This window comes from Miniopterus schreibersii, assembly GCF_964146895.1.
Source record: "Miniopterus schreibersii genome assembly, chromosome: 10".
NCBI classification, from domain to species: Eukaryota; Metazoa; Chordata; class Mammalia; order Chiroptera; family Miniopteridae; genus Miniopterus; species Miniopterus schreibersii.
This window is the reverse complement of record NC_138110.1, coordinates 8,709,406-8,722,497: the sequence shown is the minus strand read 5'-3', so window position 1 is coordinate 8,722,497 and position 13,092 is coordinate 8,709,406. Positions and strand designations below refer to the sequence as shown.

At 51.4% G+C, this 13,092-nt stretch overlaps 1 protein-coding gene across 3 annotated transcripts in view; it reads left to right on the top strand.

The window, feature by feature from the left end:
* Positions 1 to 13,092, top strand: part of BCAS4 (breast carcinoma amplified sequence 4) — a 51,861-nt gene that overhangs the window by 18,028 nt on the left and 20,741 nt on the right. For all 3 annotated transcript variants that reach the window (XM_081148991.1, XM_081148990.1, XM_081148992.1), the window contains 2 exons: positions 5,172 to 5,273; positions 11,574 to 11,714. In XM_081148991.1, the coding sequence (XP_081005117.1) occupies positions 5,172 to 5,273; positions 11,574 to 11,714 (243 nt within the window). The remainder of the gene's footprint in view (positions 1 to 5,171; positions 5,274 to 11,573; positions 11,715 to 13,092) is intronic.

Genomic DNA, 13,092 nt, shown 5'->3' with positions numbered 1-13,092 from the left:
TGAATGCATCCTGTGTGGTTCCCTTAATATGAAGTTCAAAAATAGTCAAAACTAATGTATGGTGGTGGAAGCCAGAGAGGTCGGCTTTGGGAGTGCCACGCCTGGGAAGATGGGATGTTCCGTACACTGGTGTGGGTGGCAGTTACACAGATGTAAACACACGTACGAATTGATTGAGCTGTCCACTCAAGGCCCGCGCACTTTATGTCATGTGCACTCAATTAAAAATAATTGCTTAGCACAGTGCCTGCTATATACTAAGTGACCCACACAGTAGCTACTGGGGTTATTGTCACCAGTATCAGCACCAGAGGGTTGTGACACTGACAAGGTTATATACAGGACCTGGATTTGTAAAGCCTTCCAGCTCGGTGCCCTCTGGGGTTGGGGCAGGTGGCCCAGGCCCTCTGAAACCACGGTGGCCTTGGGCCCAACTTCTGGCACAGAGCACACACTTTGCTCACATAAATGGAGAAAATTTCCTGTTGGCCTCAGCCCAGCAGTTGCATTTGGCATTGGTGTGTGTGTTCTTGGGTCAAGTGCATTTGGCTCTCCTTCCTGGGGGCCCTGAATCATCCTGGACAGCCTTCTTTGCTCTGTGGTAACCCCACCTCCACTGCCCAGACTTCTGGGCTCCGAAGACCAGCTTTGAGGAGGGGCATGAACAGGCTGGGGAAGGAAAGGGTCTGCCAGGCCCCCAGCCCAATGAACCTGGCTGGGGGTTCATCCTGGCAGTGGCTCAAAAAGCATTGATTCCTCATTGACATCTCTTTGCTCTTCTCAGGAACGTATAAAACTTGCAAATTCAGGTGCCTGGGACGTGATGGTGTGTAGTGGGTTGGGTGTGAGAAATGTGTCGCTTCCCTTTGACTCTGCTATAACAAGAAAAATGCACAGGGTGGCCCGGGACACCATGTTGGGGAACACTAGGGAGTGGTGGGGAGTGTGGTTAACCAAAGGAGGCAGCTGTCACCCAGCTCTAGCTGATTGTTGTCACATGGAACTTGGCCTCAGTGTGGCATGGTCTTTAGCATGCAGAAATCCAGATCCAGTTTCTAGGGAAATAGTCTTAATTTTAGATCTTGGCATGTAACTTGGTTGTGCTTTTGTTTTGTTTGTTTTTAAGACATGCAGGCTGGTTCTAACATGGGTAGATAGAAAGAACATGTTTGTAGATCTCTGGCTTTGGGGGGTGGCCTCAGACCAACCTGGATTGGAGTCCCCCATCTTCCACTTTGCAGCTTTGTGATGTTGAGTCAGCTCATTTAGTTTTCCTGAGTTTTTCTTAGTTTCATCACCTGTAAAATAAGGTTGAAGATAAAATAGTTCCCCTTCACAGGGTCTGCTACCCTCTGCTTTCCCCCTAGGGTAGAGCCTGCCTTTTGGGCAGGTGTAGATAGATCCCTAACACCTACAGTTTCAGCTGGTGGAGAAGCATCCTCAGAGAGGGCCTCTGGCTTTGCGCTCAGACCCTCTGTTCCTCTGGTTCCTTCAGATTTAGAGGGAGGCAGGGGAGTGCTCTGTGAATCTCCTCTCTACAGAGTTCCCTTCTCTCCTGTAAGTTGCTAAGACCAATTCCTCCCAATTCTCTCTCTCAACCCCCCCCCCCAGTATGTTTCTTTGCCAGTTAATAGAAAAGATTGTATTTGACCCATTGCATCCTAACCTCACCGTGAGTTGTCTGCTCTGTATTGCATCATGGCGATCTCTTCTGAGGTCAGTCTCGTGGCGAGATGGGCTTCTCCCTAGAAAAGTGACCTTGGGGAAACGGGGGCGGATAGTGAGGACTTTTCCCTATCGCGTAGCAAATGCAGGTGCCTGCGGAGCCAGGCAGCATCTGGACATGAGCGCAGGGGACAGGTGAGGCATTAGGGAGGGGTGGCGACTGTGGAAGCTGGAGAGCTCATGCCGGTCTGCAGGGAGCAGCCTTCAGTGCCTGGGGGGATGCAGGCCACGTGTTGCTGAAGCTGCTAGAGAAGTTGTACATCCAGATTTAACCATGTCAGTCTTTTTAAAGTCCCATTTATGTGCTTTATTGTAGAATAGTTTTAGATTTACAGAAAAGTCGCAGGGGCAGTACAGAGAGTTCCCATATCCCTTCATCTGCTTCCCCATTTGTTAACATGTTACATCACCGCGTACCTTTGTTGAAATGAAAAAAACGACGCTGGTCTGTTGCTGCTCCCTGGACTCCACACTTGATTTTGGTGTCGCCAGCTTCCCATTAATGCCTCGTTCCTGTTCCAGGCCCCCACCTAAGTGACCACATTGCCTTCGGTGGTCACGCCTCCTTAGCCTCCGCTGTCTCTGATGGTTCCTTTCCTCGCTTTCTGCGACCTGGGCAGTTTGGAGGAGCACTTGTCAAGTACTTTGTAGATGGCCCCTCCGTTTGGGTTTGTCTGATGTTTTTCTTGTGGTCAGGTGGGGGTTGTGCATTTCTGGAGAGAAAGCCACATAAGTGAGGTGCCTTCTCGTCACATCATCTCGGGCAAGTGACACCCCACAGGACATCGCTGGGATGTTAGTCTTGGTCAGGTCTCTCCACGGTGACATCGCCACATTCCCCTCGGATCATTTGCTCCTATCAGACTCGTGTGTATTTATTTTATACTGTGGGTTCTAATCCAGTGTTACATTATTTATTTTGTTCAGATTGTTCCGACGTTGCCTCTTGGCTCTTTTGGGTGGCTCCTGTGTTCCTTTGACATGCTCCCATCCCTCATTTTCTTAAACACTTCCTCTCTTCCTGGCTCCACTGGGCACTCCAGACGCTGACACTTCCCCGCCCCAGCCCTGGAATCGCCGTCTCTCCTAGGAACCCCATTGGAACTTTAAAGTTGGAAATTAAATCAAATTTAAAAACTAAGCACTTCGTGAGCTCAATCAGGTGCATCCGCAGGCCACATTCAGACGTAGAAGTTCTTGCTTAATCCCCAGAGCATTCTTTCAAGAGAAGGACCAGTATAATTCCTGTTTTACAAATGAGGAAACTGAGGCACAGGGAGGCCAGGGCAGAGACTGAGGCCAGGCAGCCTGAGCCAGACGCCGCCCTCTCAGGATGATCTTCAACCTCCTGGGGTCAGGGCTGGGGAAGGGAGTTTCCACTGGACAGTGGGCTTGGCGCCAGGAGCCTGGGGAGATGGCAGTGCTGTCACCAGAGGAGGGAGCCGGGACAGGAGTGTGGCTTTGGACATGCAGGGCCGTGGGACGGCTTCCGTGGAACCCAGGGCGTCCTGAGGGTGGTGGGAACAGAATTTCAGGAGAACCGTAGGTCTTGTGTACTTAGGCAGAGAGGGGAAGAAACACAGGTACAGTTTTTAAAAATGTTTTTACAATTAAAATTTTGTCCTGAGTTGTCACCTGTGTTGCTTATCTATTGCTGCCTAACAAATTGATCCCAGACTTCGTGACCTCAGCAATTCTTTTTAACTTGATAGTGTCTGTGGTCAGGAGTCTGGGTGCAGCCCAGCTGGTTTCTGTGGTTCAGACTCTCAGGCTGCAGCAAGGCACTGGCCAGGGCCATGGGCACCTCAGGGCTCAAGAGGGGCAGGATTGCGCCCGGGCAGAGTCGGTGGTTCTGGGCAGGATTTGGCTCCTGACTGGCAGCTGGCAGGAGGCGCTCAGTTCCTAGCCACGTGGGCCTCTCCAGCATGGCAGCCTGCTCCATCCAAGCGAGCAGCCGAGAGGGCATGTGAGAAAGAGGAGGGGAGAGAGACGTGCGTGAACAAGCCAGCGACAGAGAGAGACTGCCAGCAAGGTGGAGTGACAGTCGTCTGTACGCTAGGCTCAGGAGTGACATCGCTTGTTTTGGCTGACAGCTCCTCATTAGAAGCAAGTCTCTAGGTCAAGCCCACAGACAAAGGGAGGGGATCACACAGGGCGTGAATAGCAGGAGGCGGGGTCACTGAGGACCCTGTCAGACTGCCTGCCACACCAGGCCAGACACTCTGCTAAGCATCTGTCCTCACAGCATTCCAAGGAAGCAAGGGCCATTGTAGTTGCTTCCCTGTCCAGATAAGCAAAGGAGGGCTCAGAGAGGTGCAGTGACTTGCCCAGGGTCACACAGCTCATGATGGGTAGAGCTCAATAGTCCCGCTCCTAGTGTATCCACTGGTGTTTCTCTGACTGTCCCCAGATCCCCACTCCAGCATAGCCTTGGAGCCTGGCTGAAAACAGATGGCCAGCTGACCCCTGACAAAGTAGGCCAGCCTCCGAGGGGCCTGGGAACCAGCATTTGACTGGCTTCCCGCAGGGCATTCGGATGCTCCCTGGAGTCTGAGAGCGGTCGGTGTGTATACTGCCTCTCTGCATGGTAGGGTCACAACGGGGAAATGGAATTTCTCTCTCACACACCAAGCGCTGGGCTCGGTTCTTTTGGCCCTGAAGGAAAATGGAGGCTTAAGTGTCTGATTTCAGTGATAAAAGGAAGGTGGTGGCTTCATAAAGTTCACAATCACTTTTGGGGTCCTTCCAAGCAGAAGAAATTGAGCATTAAAGGAGATGCGTGGTGCACGGGAGACGCTCAGCACAGTGTCCGCACGTAGGAAGCACCCTGACAAGTTGTGTTTTTCATTAACATTGTTCATGTTAATGATCAACTCATTAGTATTATTAATTCCAGGGCAGTGAAAACTTGGCTCACTTCTAACTCAGTTTAGAGATTTAGACTCTTTCCTTTGCTCCAGTTTAGTGGTTTAGAAAATGAAGCCCTGGCCGGGTAGCTCAGTTGGTTAGAGCATCGCCCCGATATGCTGAGGTTGTGGGTTCAGTCCCCAGCCAAGGCACATGCAAGAGTCAACCAATGATGCATAAGTAAATGGAGCAACAAGCTGATGTTTCTCCCCATCTCTCTCTCTCTCTAATCAATCAATAAATTAATTTTAAAAGAAAATGAAGGTATTTTGTTTGGGACTAGGGGTGGTGGTAGTTTTGGGGGAAAACAATTAACTTGCGGTTCAATAAATAATACCTGGATAGGGCTGGGCCCCGAGAGGCAGTGGTGTGGGTCTCCACCTGGGACTCTAGGTTGGTCCTGAGCCTGCCCCTGAGCAGGATGCCTCTCATGTCTGGGCCAGCAGCAAGGCCTCTGTGGTCCCTGGCCGATCCCAGAGGCGGGCCGGAGGATGCGGCGATGGGTCAGAGGGCCTCATGAGCTGTTTTATTCCCTGCAGATCAGGAGCGACACTTCACAGATCTTGGAGGAAAACATCCCTCTCCTTAAGGCCAAGGTGACAGAAATGCGTGGCATCTACGCCAAAGTCGACCAGCTAGAGGTATGTCCAGGAAAATGAGCTTTCTTTGTGAGATATGTGGACTGGTTCTGCCTCTTCTGTCCTGTCTTCTGAGATACTGATCTGACCTTGGGAGTGCCAGGCATCAGACCTAGTGCAGGGGGTTGAGGCTACACTCACATGGTATTTTAAAACTATGACAAATATGAATTTATATAAAGTATTCTATTTAAAATTGGGGTACTTTCTATAAAAATCTGAATGTTAAACTGCTTTTGGAAATTCAGGAGCTTTGATAACCCTGGACTCACATTGCTTTAAATACTTTCATCTATTTATTGTTCAGGGTATAAATATATAAAGTGCACCCATCTAAGTGTACAGTTCAGTGAATTTTTACACATATAAACTCCCACGTGACCCAAATTGAGAAATGGGACATTTCCAGCCCCTGGGCCGAATTGTAGATCTGGTGGCAGCTGCCCATCAGATGAGGTGTGTGCTTTCTAGTTCACCACAGTCCCCACCATGCCCTACTGCCTCACTGCTGCCTTCTCTCCCCCATCTGTTGCTTGTGTGGGCCAAGCTGCATGGCATCTCATTTTCCTCCTTGCTGCACTGCAGAATTGGTGCCCTCCCTGCCCCATCTCCCAGAGGAGGAGCGTAAGCTCCAAGACATAAGCAATTTACCCAGGGTCACACAGCTAATTCTGTGACTCAGCTTCCATCCAGTGGGGTCTAAACTCTTAATTGTACTGTGGCTCTCAGCTTGGGATCTTGGCTCCTTGCACAGAGAAGACCAGGAGGCTGGGAGGAGCTTGCAGAGTAGTAGTGCTCACCTGGACAGAGGGAATTTGGGCCCCTGCGAGCTGCAGGCAAGGGGAGTATGGCAGGCAGTGCTGGAGTTAGCAGAGAATTAACATTCTTGTCAGCAGAGATGAGGCAGGACTATAATTAAAACTTTGCCCTTGGAATAGCTGATTCATTTGCATTTTATTCCACACGTTGGAAAGAGGGGAAAAACACACGAAGATTTGCAGCCCTGGTTCTTGCCTTGCTTGGATCGGCACAGCTCTCGATCCCAATTCTTTCCTTAGCATTCGGTTCACTAACATTTATTGCAGGCCTACTGTGCGCCACTCACAGTGCGAAAGACAGATATAGCCCCCGGCCATGTTCTAGCAAGAGAGACTTGCCGACAAAGCATTACATTAGCAGTTTCCTATTGCCACCATCACAAATTACCTCAAATTAGTGGCTTAAAACATGAATTTATTATCTTATAGCTCCTGAGGTCAAAAGTCCAAAATGTGTCTTACTGGCTAAAATGGAGGTGTCAGCGGGGTTCCTTTTGGAGGCTCTAGGGGAGAACCCATACCTTTGCCTTTTCCAGCCTGCATGTCTCAGCTCATGACCTCTTCCTCCGTCTTCAGAGCCCACAGCCCAGCATCTTCCAGTCTCTCTCCTACTCGGACCCTCCTGCTCCCTTCTTCTAAGGACCCTGCGATTGCATGGGGCCCAGCTGAAGAAGCCAGAGTCATTGTCCCCTCTCAGGATCCTTAGTCACATCTGCAGAGTCCCTTTTGCTGTGCGAGGTAACATATTCACAGGTTCCAGGAATGAGGGCGTGGACATCTTTGGGGGCCGTTGTTCTGCTGACCACAGTTACCATGGGTGACTTAGAGTGAGGCGAGTGCTCGGGAGGGAAGTCGTGACCGAGGAGTGGAATCTACAGGCCCCCGGCGGAAGAGTGGAAGGAGCAGTGTCGGGTGGGAGGTGAGGGCAGGGCCACAGCTCAGACAGAGGCCCAGAGGCAGGAAGGGTGGAGATGGGGACACCAGAAGGATCCTGGGATGCCCAGATCACAGGACATAACCAGAGCAGAGCTGGAGAAATTGGGCAGCAGGAGCCCTTGTCTAGGCCTTGCCATCCAAGGATTTTGGCCTTTATCCTGAGAAACAGGAAGCCACTGGAAAGCCAGGATTGCCTGTGGTCAGGAGCTCAACTCTAGACAGCCCAGCCTCAGTGCTGTTAATACTCTGGGCCTGAAGTTCCTGAAGTTCTCTGTGGTGGGGCCTTTCTGTGGGCATAGAGGATGTTCAGCAGCATCCCAGCTTCCACCCATGAGATGCCAGTAGCATCTTCCCACCCCCACCCCCCACTACATTGTGACAACCAAAATGTCTCTAGAAGTTGCAAGTGGCTCCTGGTGGGAATCTCTACTCTAGGGTCCTGCTGCCCCAGTTCAGATCCCAGGCTACCCCTTCCCAGTGTGGGTCCCCAGCAAATTCTGAGTCCCCATTTCACTATAAAATGGGTAACTGTAGTGAGGTTCTTGAACCCAGACCATATCGATCTTTACCCGACAAACATTTGCTGAACGCTTACTCTGGGCTACCCTGAGGCGAGTGCTGGGAGCATGGCCGGGGCGAGGCTACCAGTCTCCTGGCGGCCTGCGCGGGGCGCTGGGTGAGGAAGCGGGTCGGGCGAGAGAGGCCGCCTGTGCGAGCACCTGAAGAGGGGGCCCCCTGTGTTCAGAGCAGCGCAGTTTACAGTAGCTAAGATCTGGAAACAGCCCAAGTGCCCAGTGGTAGATGAGTGGGTAAAAAAGCTGTGGGACATTCATACCATGGAATACTACACAGCTGTAAAGAAGGAGGATCTCGTACCCTTTGGGACAGCGTGGAGGGACCTGGAGAATATTATGCTAAGTGAAATAAGCTGGGCAGAGAAAGACAAACATCACATGATCTCGCTTATACGTGGAATCTAAAGAACTTAATAAACTGATGAACAGAATAGATTCAATGACATGGATGCATAGATCAGACTGAGGAATGTCAGAGGAAGGGAGGAGGGCAGGTGGGTGGAGGGGGAGAGAGTAACCAAAGAATTTATATGCATATACGTACAACCCAAGGACACGGACAATGGTGGGGAGAGGGGCTGGGGAGGGGGGTGGGACGGGGTGGAGTGGGTCATTTGGGAGAAAAAAGGACATCTGTAATATTTTCAAAATAAAATTTTAAAAACCCCAAAAAACTGAAGAGGGGGTGCCTGCCCATGCCTAAAACAGAGACAGCTTCCCAGGGCTATAATTTATAGTTCACGCTAAGGCCTGAAAGATGGAGGAGTGAGCCTGGGAGGGGACCAGCTTATGCCAATGCCCAGAGGTTAGAAAGAGAAAGGCTTCCTCTTAGGCAGTTGTGGGTAGGTCTAGGGCTCAAGATCAAGGGTAAGGCTGGACCATGCAGGGCCATGCCATTGAGTTTGGACCCTATTTTGAGGATAACAGGACTCATCAAAGGGATTATAGTTACTGTACTTTTTTCTCTCTCTGAGAAAGTCCAAAATAATTCTTTTTGAAGTGTTCCATTCAGAGGTTATTAGTATATTTACAAGGTTGTGTAATTATCACCACTATCTAATTCCAGAACATTCTTGTTACCCCTTAAGGAAACTCCATATCCATTAACAATCATTCCCCAACCCCAGCCCCAGGCAACCAATAACCTACTTCCTGAATCTGTGGATTGGCCTATTCTGGACATTTCAAAGCGATGGAATCATATAGTATGTGGCCTATAGCGACTGGCTGCTTTCACATATCATAATGTTTTCAAGGTTAATTCATGTCGTAGCATGTGTCAGAACTTCATCCCTTTTTATGGCTGAATAATATTCCATTGTATGGATATATCAAAGTTTGTTTATCCTTCATCAGTTGATGGACGCTTGGGTTGGTTCCACCTTTGGGCAGTTATGAATAATGCTGTCTAAATTTTTATGTGAGTATGTTTTCATTTCTCCTGGGTAAATACCTAGGAGTGGAGTTGCTAGGTCATACTCATTTTAGGAACTGCCAAACTTTTTTTCAAAGTGACTACAACATTTTGCACTCCCACCAGCATTTACTGTAAGTTTTAGATAGAGATTGCAAACTTAGATGCCAGTGGGATCCAGGACTGTGCTGAGCAGACCAACCTCAAGGCCCCCTCCCCTGTTACTTCCAACAGCCAGCGCGGAGAAGCAACTGTCCCCTTCAGTGGAGTATGATTCTCAAGGCTGCCACAGTCCCCACTCTGCCCTAGAGTCTCTCCACCATTGAGGCCCTTCTTGGTCTGTTGCTGGGTCTCTATCAAAAGGAGGGAAAACTAACCTAGTCCAAGAGGGTCATGGATTTCAGGGCCAGTGGGAGAAGACGTATTTCCCACCATGTGGCATGTAACATCAGAACAATAAAACTTAGAACTCTATAAGAACCTGACATTGTATGGGGCAGATGGATTCCATAGCCTGACCGTCTGGGCCACAGATCTACCCCTTGGGTAACTCCTCCTCTTAGGGTCACTTTCTTCCTCTGTGAATTGGGGATATGCCATTTGTCCCTCACAGAGTCATTATCAGGCCAGCACCTGGCACATTCAGGGGCTCACTGAGGACAAACTGTCGTGGTGGTTGCCCACAGGCTGAGAGAGGGGATGGATGCTTGTCACTCCTCCAGGGAGCCCAAGACCACCCTGCTTGCTCTCAGATCAGAGCAACCCACTGGGTGGGCAGAGCTTGGGAACCATGAGGTGACCTCTCAGGCCAGAACTTGGCTGTTTCTCAATTTTAATAATAAAAACTAACGTTTACTGATCACCGGCTGTGAGCGAGGGACTCTTAGTGCTTTACTCGTAAGAACTTGCTGTACCCTCACAACAGCCCCAGGAGGAAGGTCCTGTTGTTAGTCCCATTTTATAAAGAAAATGGCTGAGGCGTAGAGAAGTGACATGATTTGCCCAAGGTCACACAGCTAGGAAATGGTGGAGCTGGCATTGCAAGAGTCTGTGCTCCTGATTGTTCCACAGTGCTGACTGTTGGCACTCTCTGGGTAGGTAGGGACCTGCTCTGTAGCTGGAGCTTTGCCAGAAGTGTTCAAATGCATTAGAACTCACAAATATATTTTCAAACCATAGGGTTTCTCCTCCCTCCCTCCCTCCCTCCCTCCCTTCCTTTTTCCCTCCCTCCCTTTTTCCCTCCCTCCCTCCTGATAATAAAAGTAATACATTTTCATTGTACAGAAAAATATATAAAAGTCCCCTATACTCCATAACCCCGCCACCGGGGCGGCTGCGATCGGCTGCCGCCCTCTCTGTCCCCAGCCCGTCTGTGCGGATGCACGAGCGTCTGCCCAGTTGGCCGCAGGCCGCGGTGGCCGGTGTGGCCTCTTCCTGGCCGCGGGCTGCCCTCCCCTCGCTGGCAGGCGTGTGGGAGGCGGGTCGGCCTCGGGAGCGCGCATTCCTCCGCGTGGCCTCGCTCCCAGCCAGGCTGGTATTAGTGCAGGGAGCATAAAATTGGAATCGGCTGGAGGAAGGGACTGCAGGACTTTGTTCTGTTTCACAACCAGATGTGCTGGCCGAGCGAGGCTCCAAGCTCGAGGGCTGGAGCCCTGGTCAGGGGAAGCTTCCTGCCCGTGGCCCCTTGTCCCCCTCACTGCACGCACATGCACACGTGCGCGCGCTCACACACACCCCTAATGTGGCTTGTTCAGTCTTTCAGCTCTCTGCCCCTGCCAGAACCCCAGGGCGGCAGCACTACCATCTTGGGCTCATCCAGTGTCTTTTTGCTGAGGATGCCCTGATTCATTCACTCATGCACGCATGCATTCTTTCATTCATGTGTGCATCATTCATGCCCTCACCGTCCAGCTGAGCCCCCTCTAGCTGACCAGTCTCCGGTCTTGGCCTGCGGACAGCACTGACTCAGCACCTGCTCTTTCAGAATTCACATTCTAGAGGAAGGTGGTCTGTGAGTGGACAAGAAGTTCAGAGGGAGAGGCGGGCTCAGAAGACACTTGGCTCCACAGTGACTCGGGGGCTGTGTTAGATCAGCTGGTCAGGGAAGACCTCTCTGTGGAGGGACAGTCGATCAAGGGCTAGAAAGATGAACAGCATCCATCCATCAAGAATGGAGAGAAGGGCACTGCGGCGTGCAGAGAGCTCGTGCAAAGGCCCTGTGGAGAGGGAGGCCTGGAGAGAGCTCTGTGACTTTGGGCAGGTGGCTCTGAGCCTTGGTTTGCCTCCTCTGTAAAACAGAGGCTAAAAATAGGGTCCCTTTGGGGAGAATATGGGAGGGCACAAGTAGGGGCTTGGCCAAGGCTGGTTAGCAGTGGGAGGTGTTGCTGTTATTGCCAGGGTTCCTGAAGGTGACCTCCCAGCTAAGTAGGCCTGACCTCTCCGGGAGTTGCTGGTGGCAGTGACTGTGGGTCAGTCCTCCCCGCTGGCCGAGGGAGTGCAGCTAGGAATGTGCTCCAATCCAGGCCAGATGTGGCATCCCCCTCTCCCCTCTCTCCACCAGGCCTTCGTCAAGATGGTGGGACATCACGTCTCCTTCCTCGAAGACCACGTGCTCCGGGCCGAGCGGGACCATGGGGCCTTCTCCCAGGCCCTGCGGAGGTGGAGGTGGCTGGGGTCCAGGGGGCTCCCCTCCTTCAGCAACGTGAGTATCTCCCCACCTCCCTCCTTCCAGGCCCTGGAGTGGGAGAGGGGCTCAGGAAATGGGAGGTCAAAGGGCATGTCTCATTTCTGTAGACAGGAAACAGTGTCTGGCTGGCCCGGGGGAGGGCTGGCCCAGGTGGTCCTGTGTCTCAGCCCCTAACTCAGGCCCCTCTGAGCTTTGAGCTTCATGGCTGTGACCACTGCATATTCATCCACCATTTATTGAGCGCCTGCTGTTTGCTGAACAGTTGTTCACCTGGGCGTACCATAGTGAGCAGAAACGGACCCTGCCTCCTGTCCTGTCCTTACAAACCTAAGGACATGCTCAGAGCAGCACCCAGAATTCAGGTGGGGTCCTCCTTCCCAAGGCACAGCTGGCCTCCAGCAGACCAGAGGGGCTGGGCACCGTGGAGGGGTGTCCAGCCTGTGTGTGGCCTTTGCAACTTGTAAAGGCCTCTCCTTCCGCCTTCTCTGCTTTCCTGGGATCCTCCCTGTGACCCCATAAGGAAGGAAGGATTATTGTGTCCCTTTTACTGATGGAAAAACTGAGGTGAGACTCATCCTGCCATGGAGACCTTCTGGGTTTAAGATATCTCTGTCTTTCCAACTTGTCAGTGTTCCCTAGTCCAGGGGACACTGGGCAATGTCCGGAGACATTTGGGTTGTCAGCTGGCGGTGAGGGCTGCTACTGGCATCTAATGGTAGAAACCAGGGATGCTATTAAACACCCTACAAAGCCCCCAACAGAGAATTATCTGGCTCTGTCAGTAATGCTGAGTGGGAAACCCTGCCCTGGGTTGGACTTGCTCATTAAACAATGACTTATGCTAGGTCTGTTTCAAGTGCTTTTGCTGTTCTATATGGCATCTAATTCTCACACCAGTCTTTGGAAGAAGGTACTTTTATCATTACCCCCATTTTATAGAAGAGTCTGAGGCTCAGGGAAGTGAAGGGACTTGCCTGAGGCCACAGAGCCTGGTGTGACAAGTCTGGATTGGAGCCCTGGTTGATTGGGGCCTTGACCTTCACAGGAAAGGTGTCTACCCAGCTGGCCGCCCTGTCCTGCCCCCGGTGGGATCTCTCACTGTTCTTTAAGGTCTGCCTATGGGCCCCCCTCTGCTCTTCTGTTCCCCTGTGCCTCCTGCCTTCCCCCACATCTCCACGTTGTGTTACCCCCAAGGGGCATATACCGAGTGTTTACGGTGTGCCAGGCACTGCCTTAGGCATTTCATGTATGCTGACCCGTTTACCTTTCCCGATCATCACGCCCTCTGGGTATTGGCATTATCCCCATTTCATAGACGGGGAAACAGAAGTTTGGAAAGTTTTAGGGGTTGCAGTCTTGCAGCCCATGGACAGAATTTGGCCCATGTGAATTC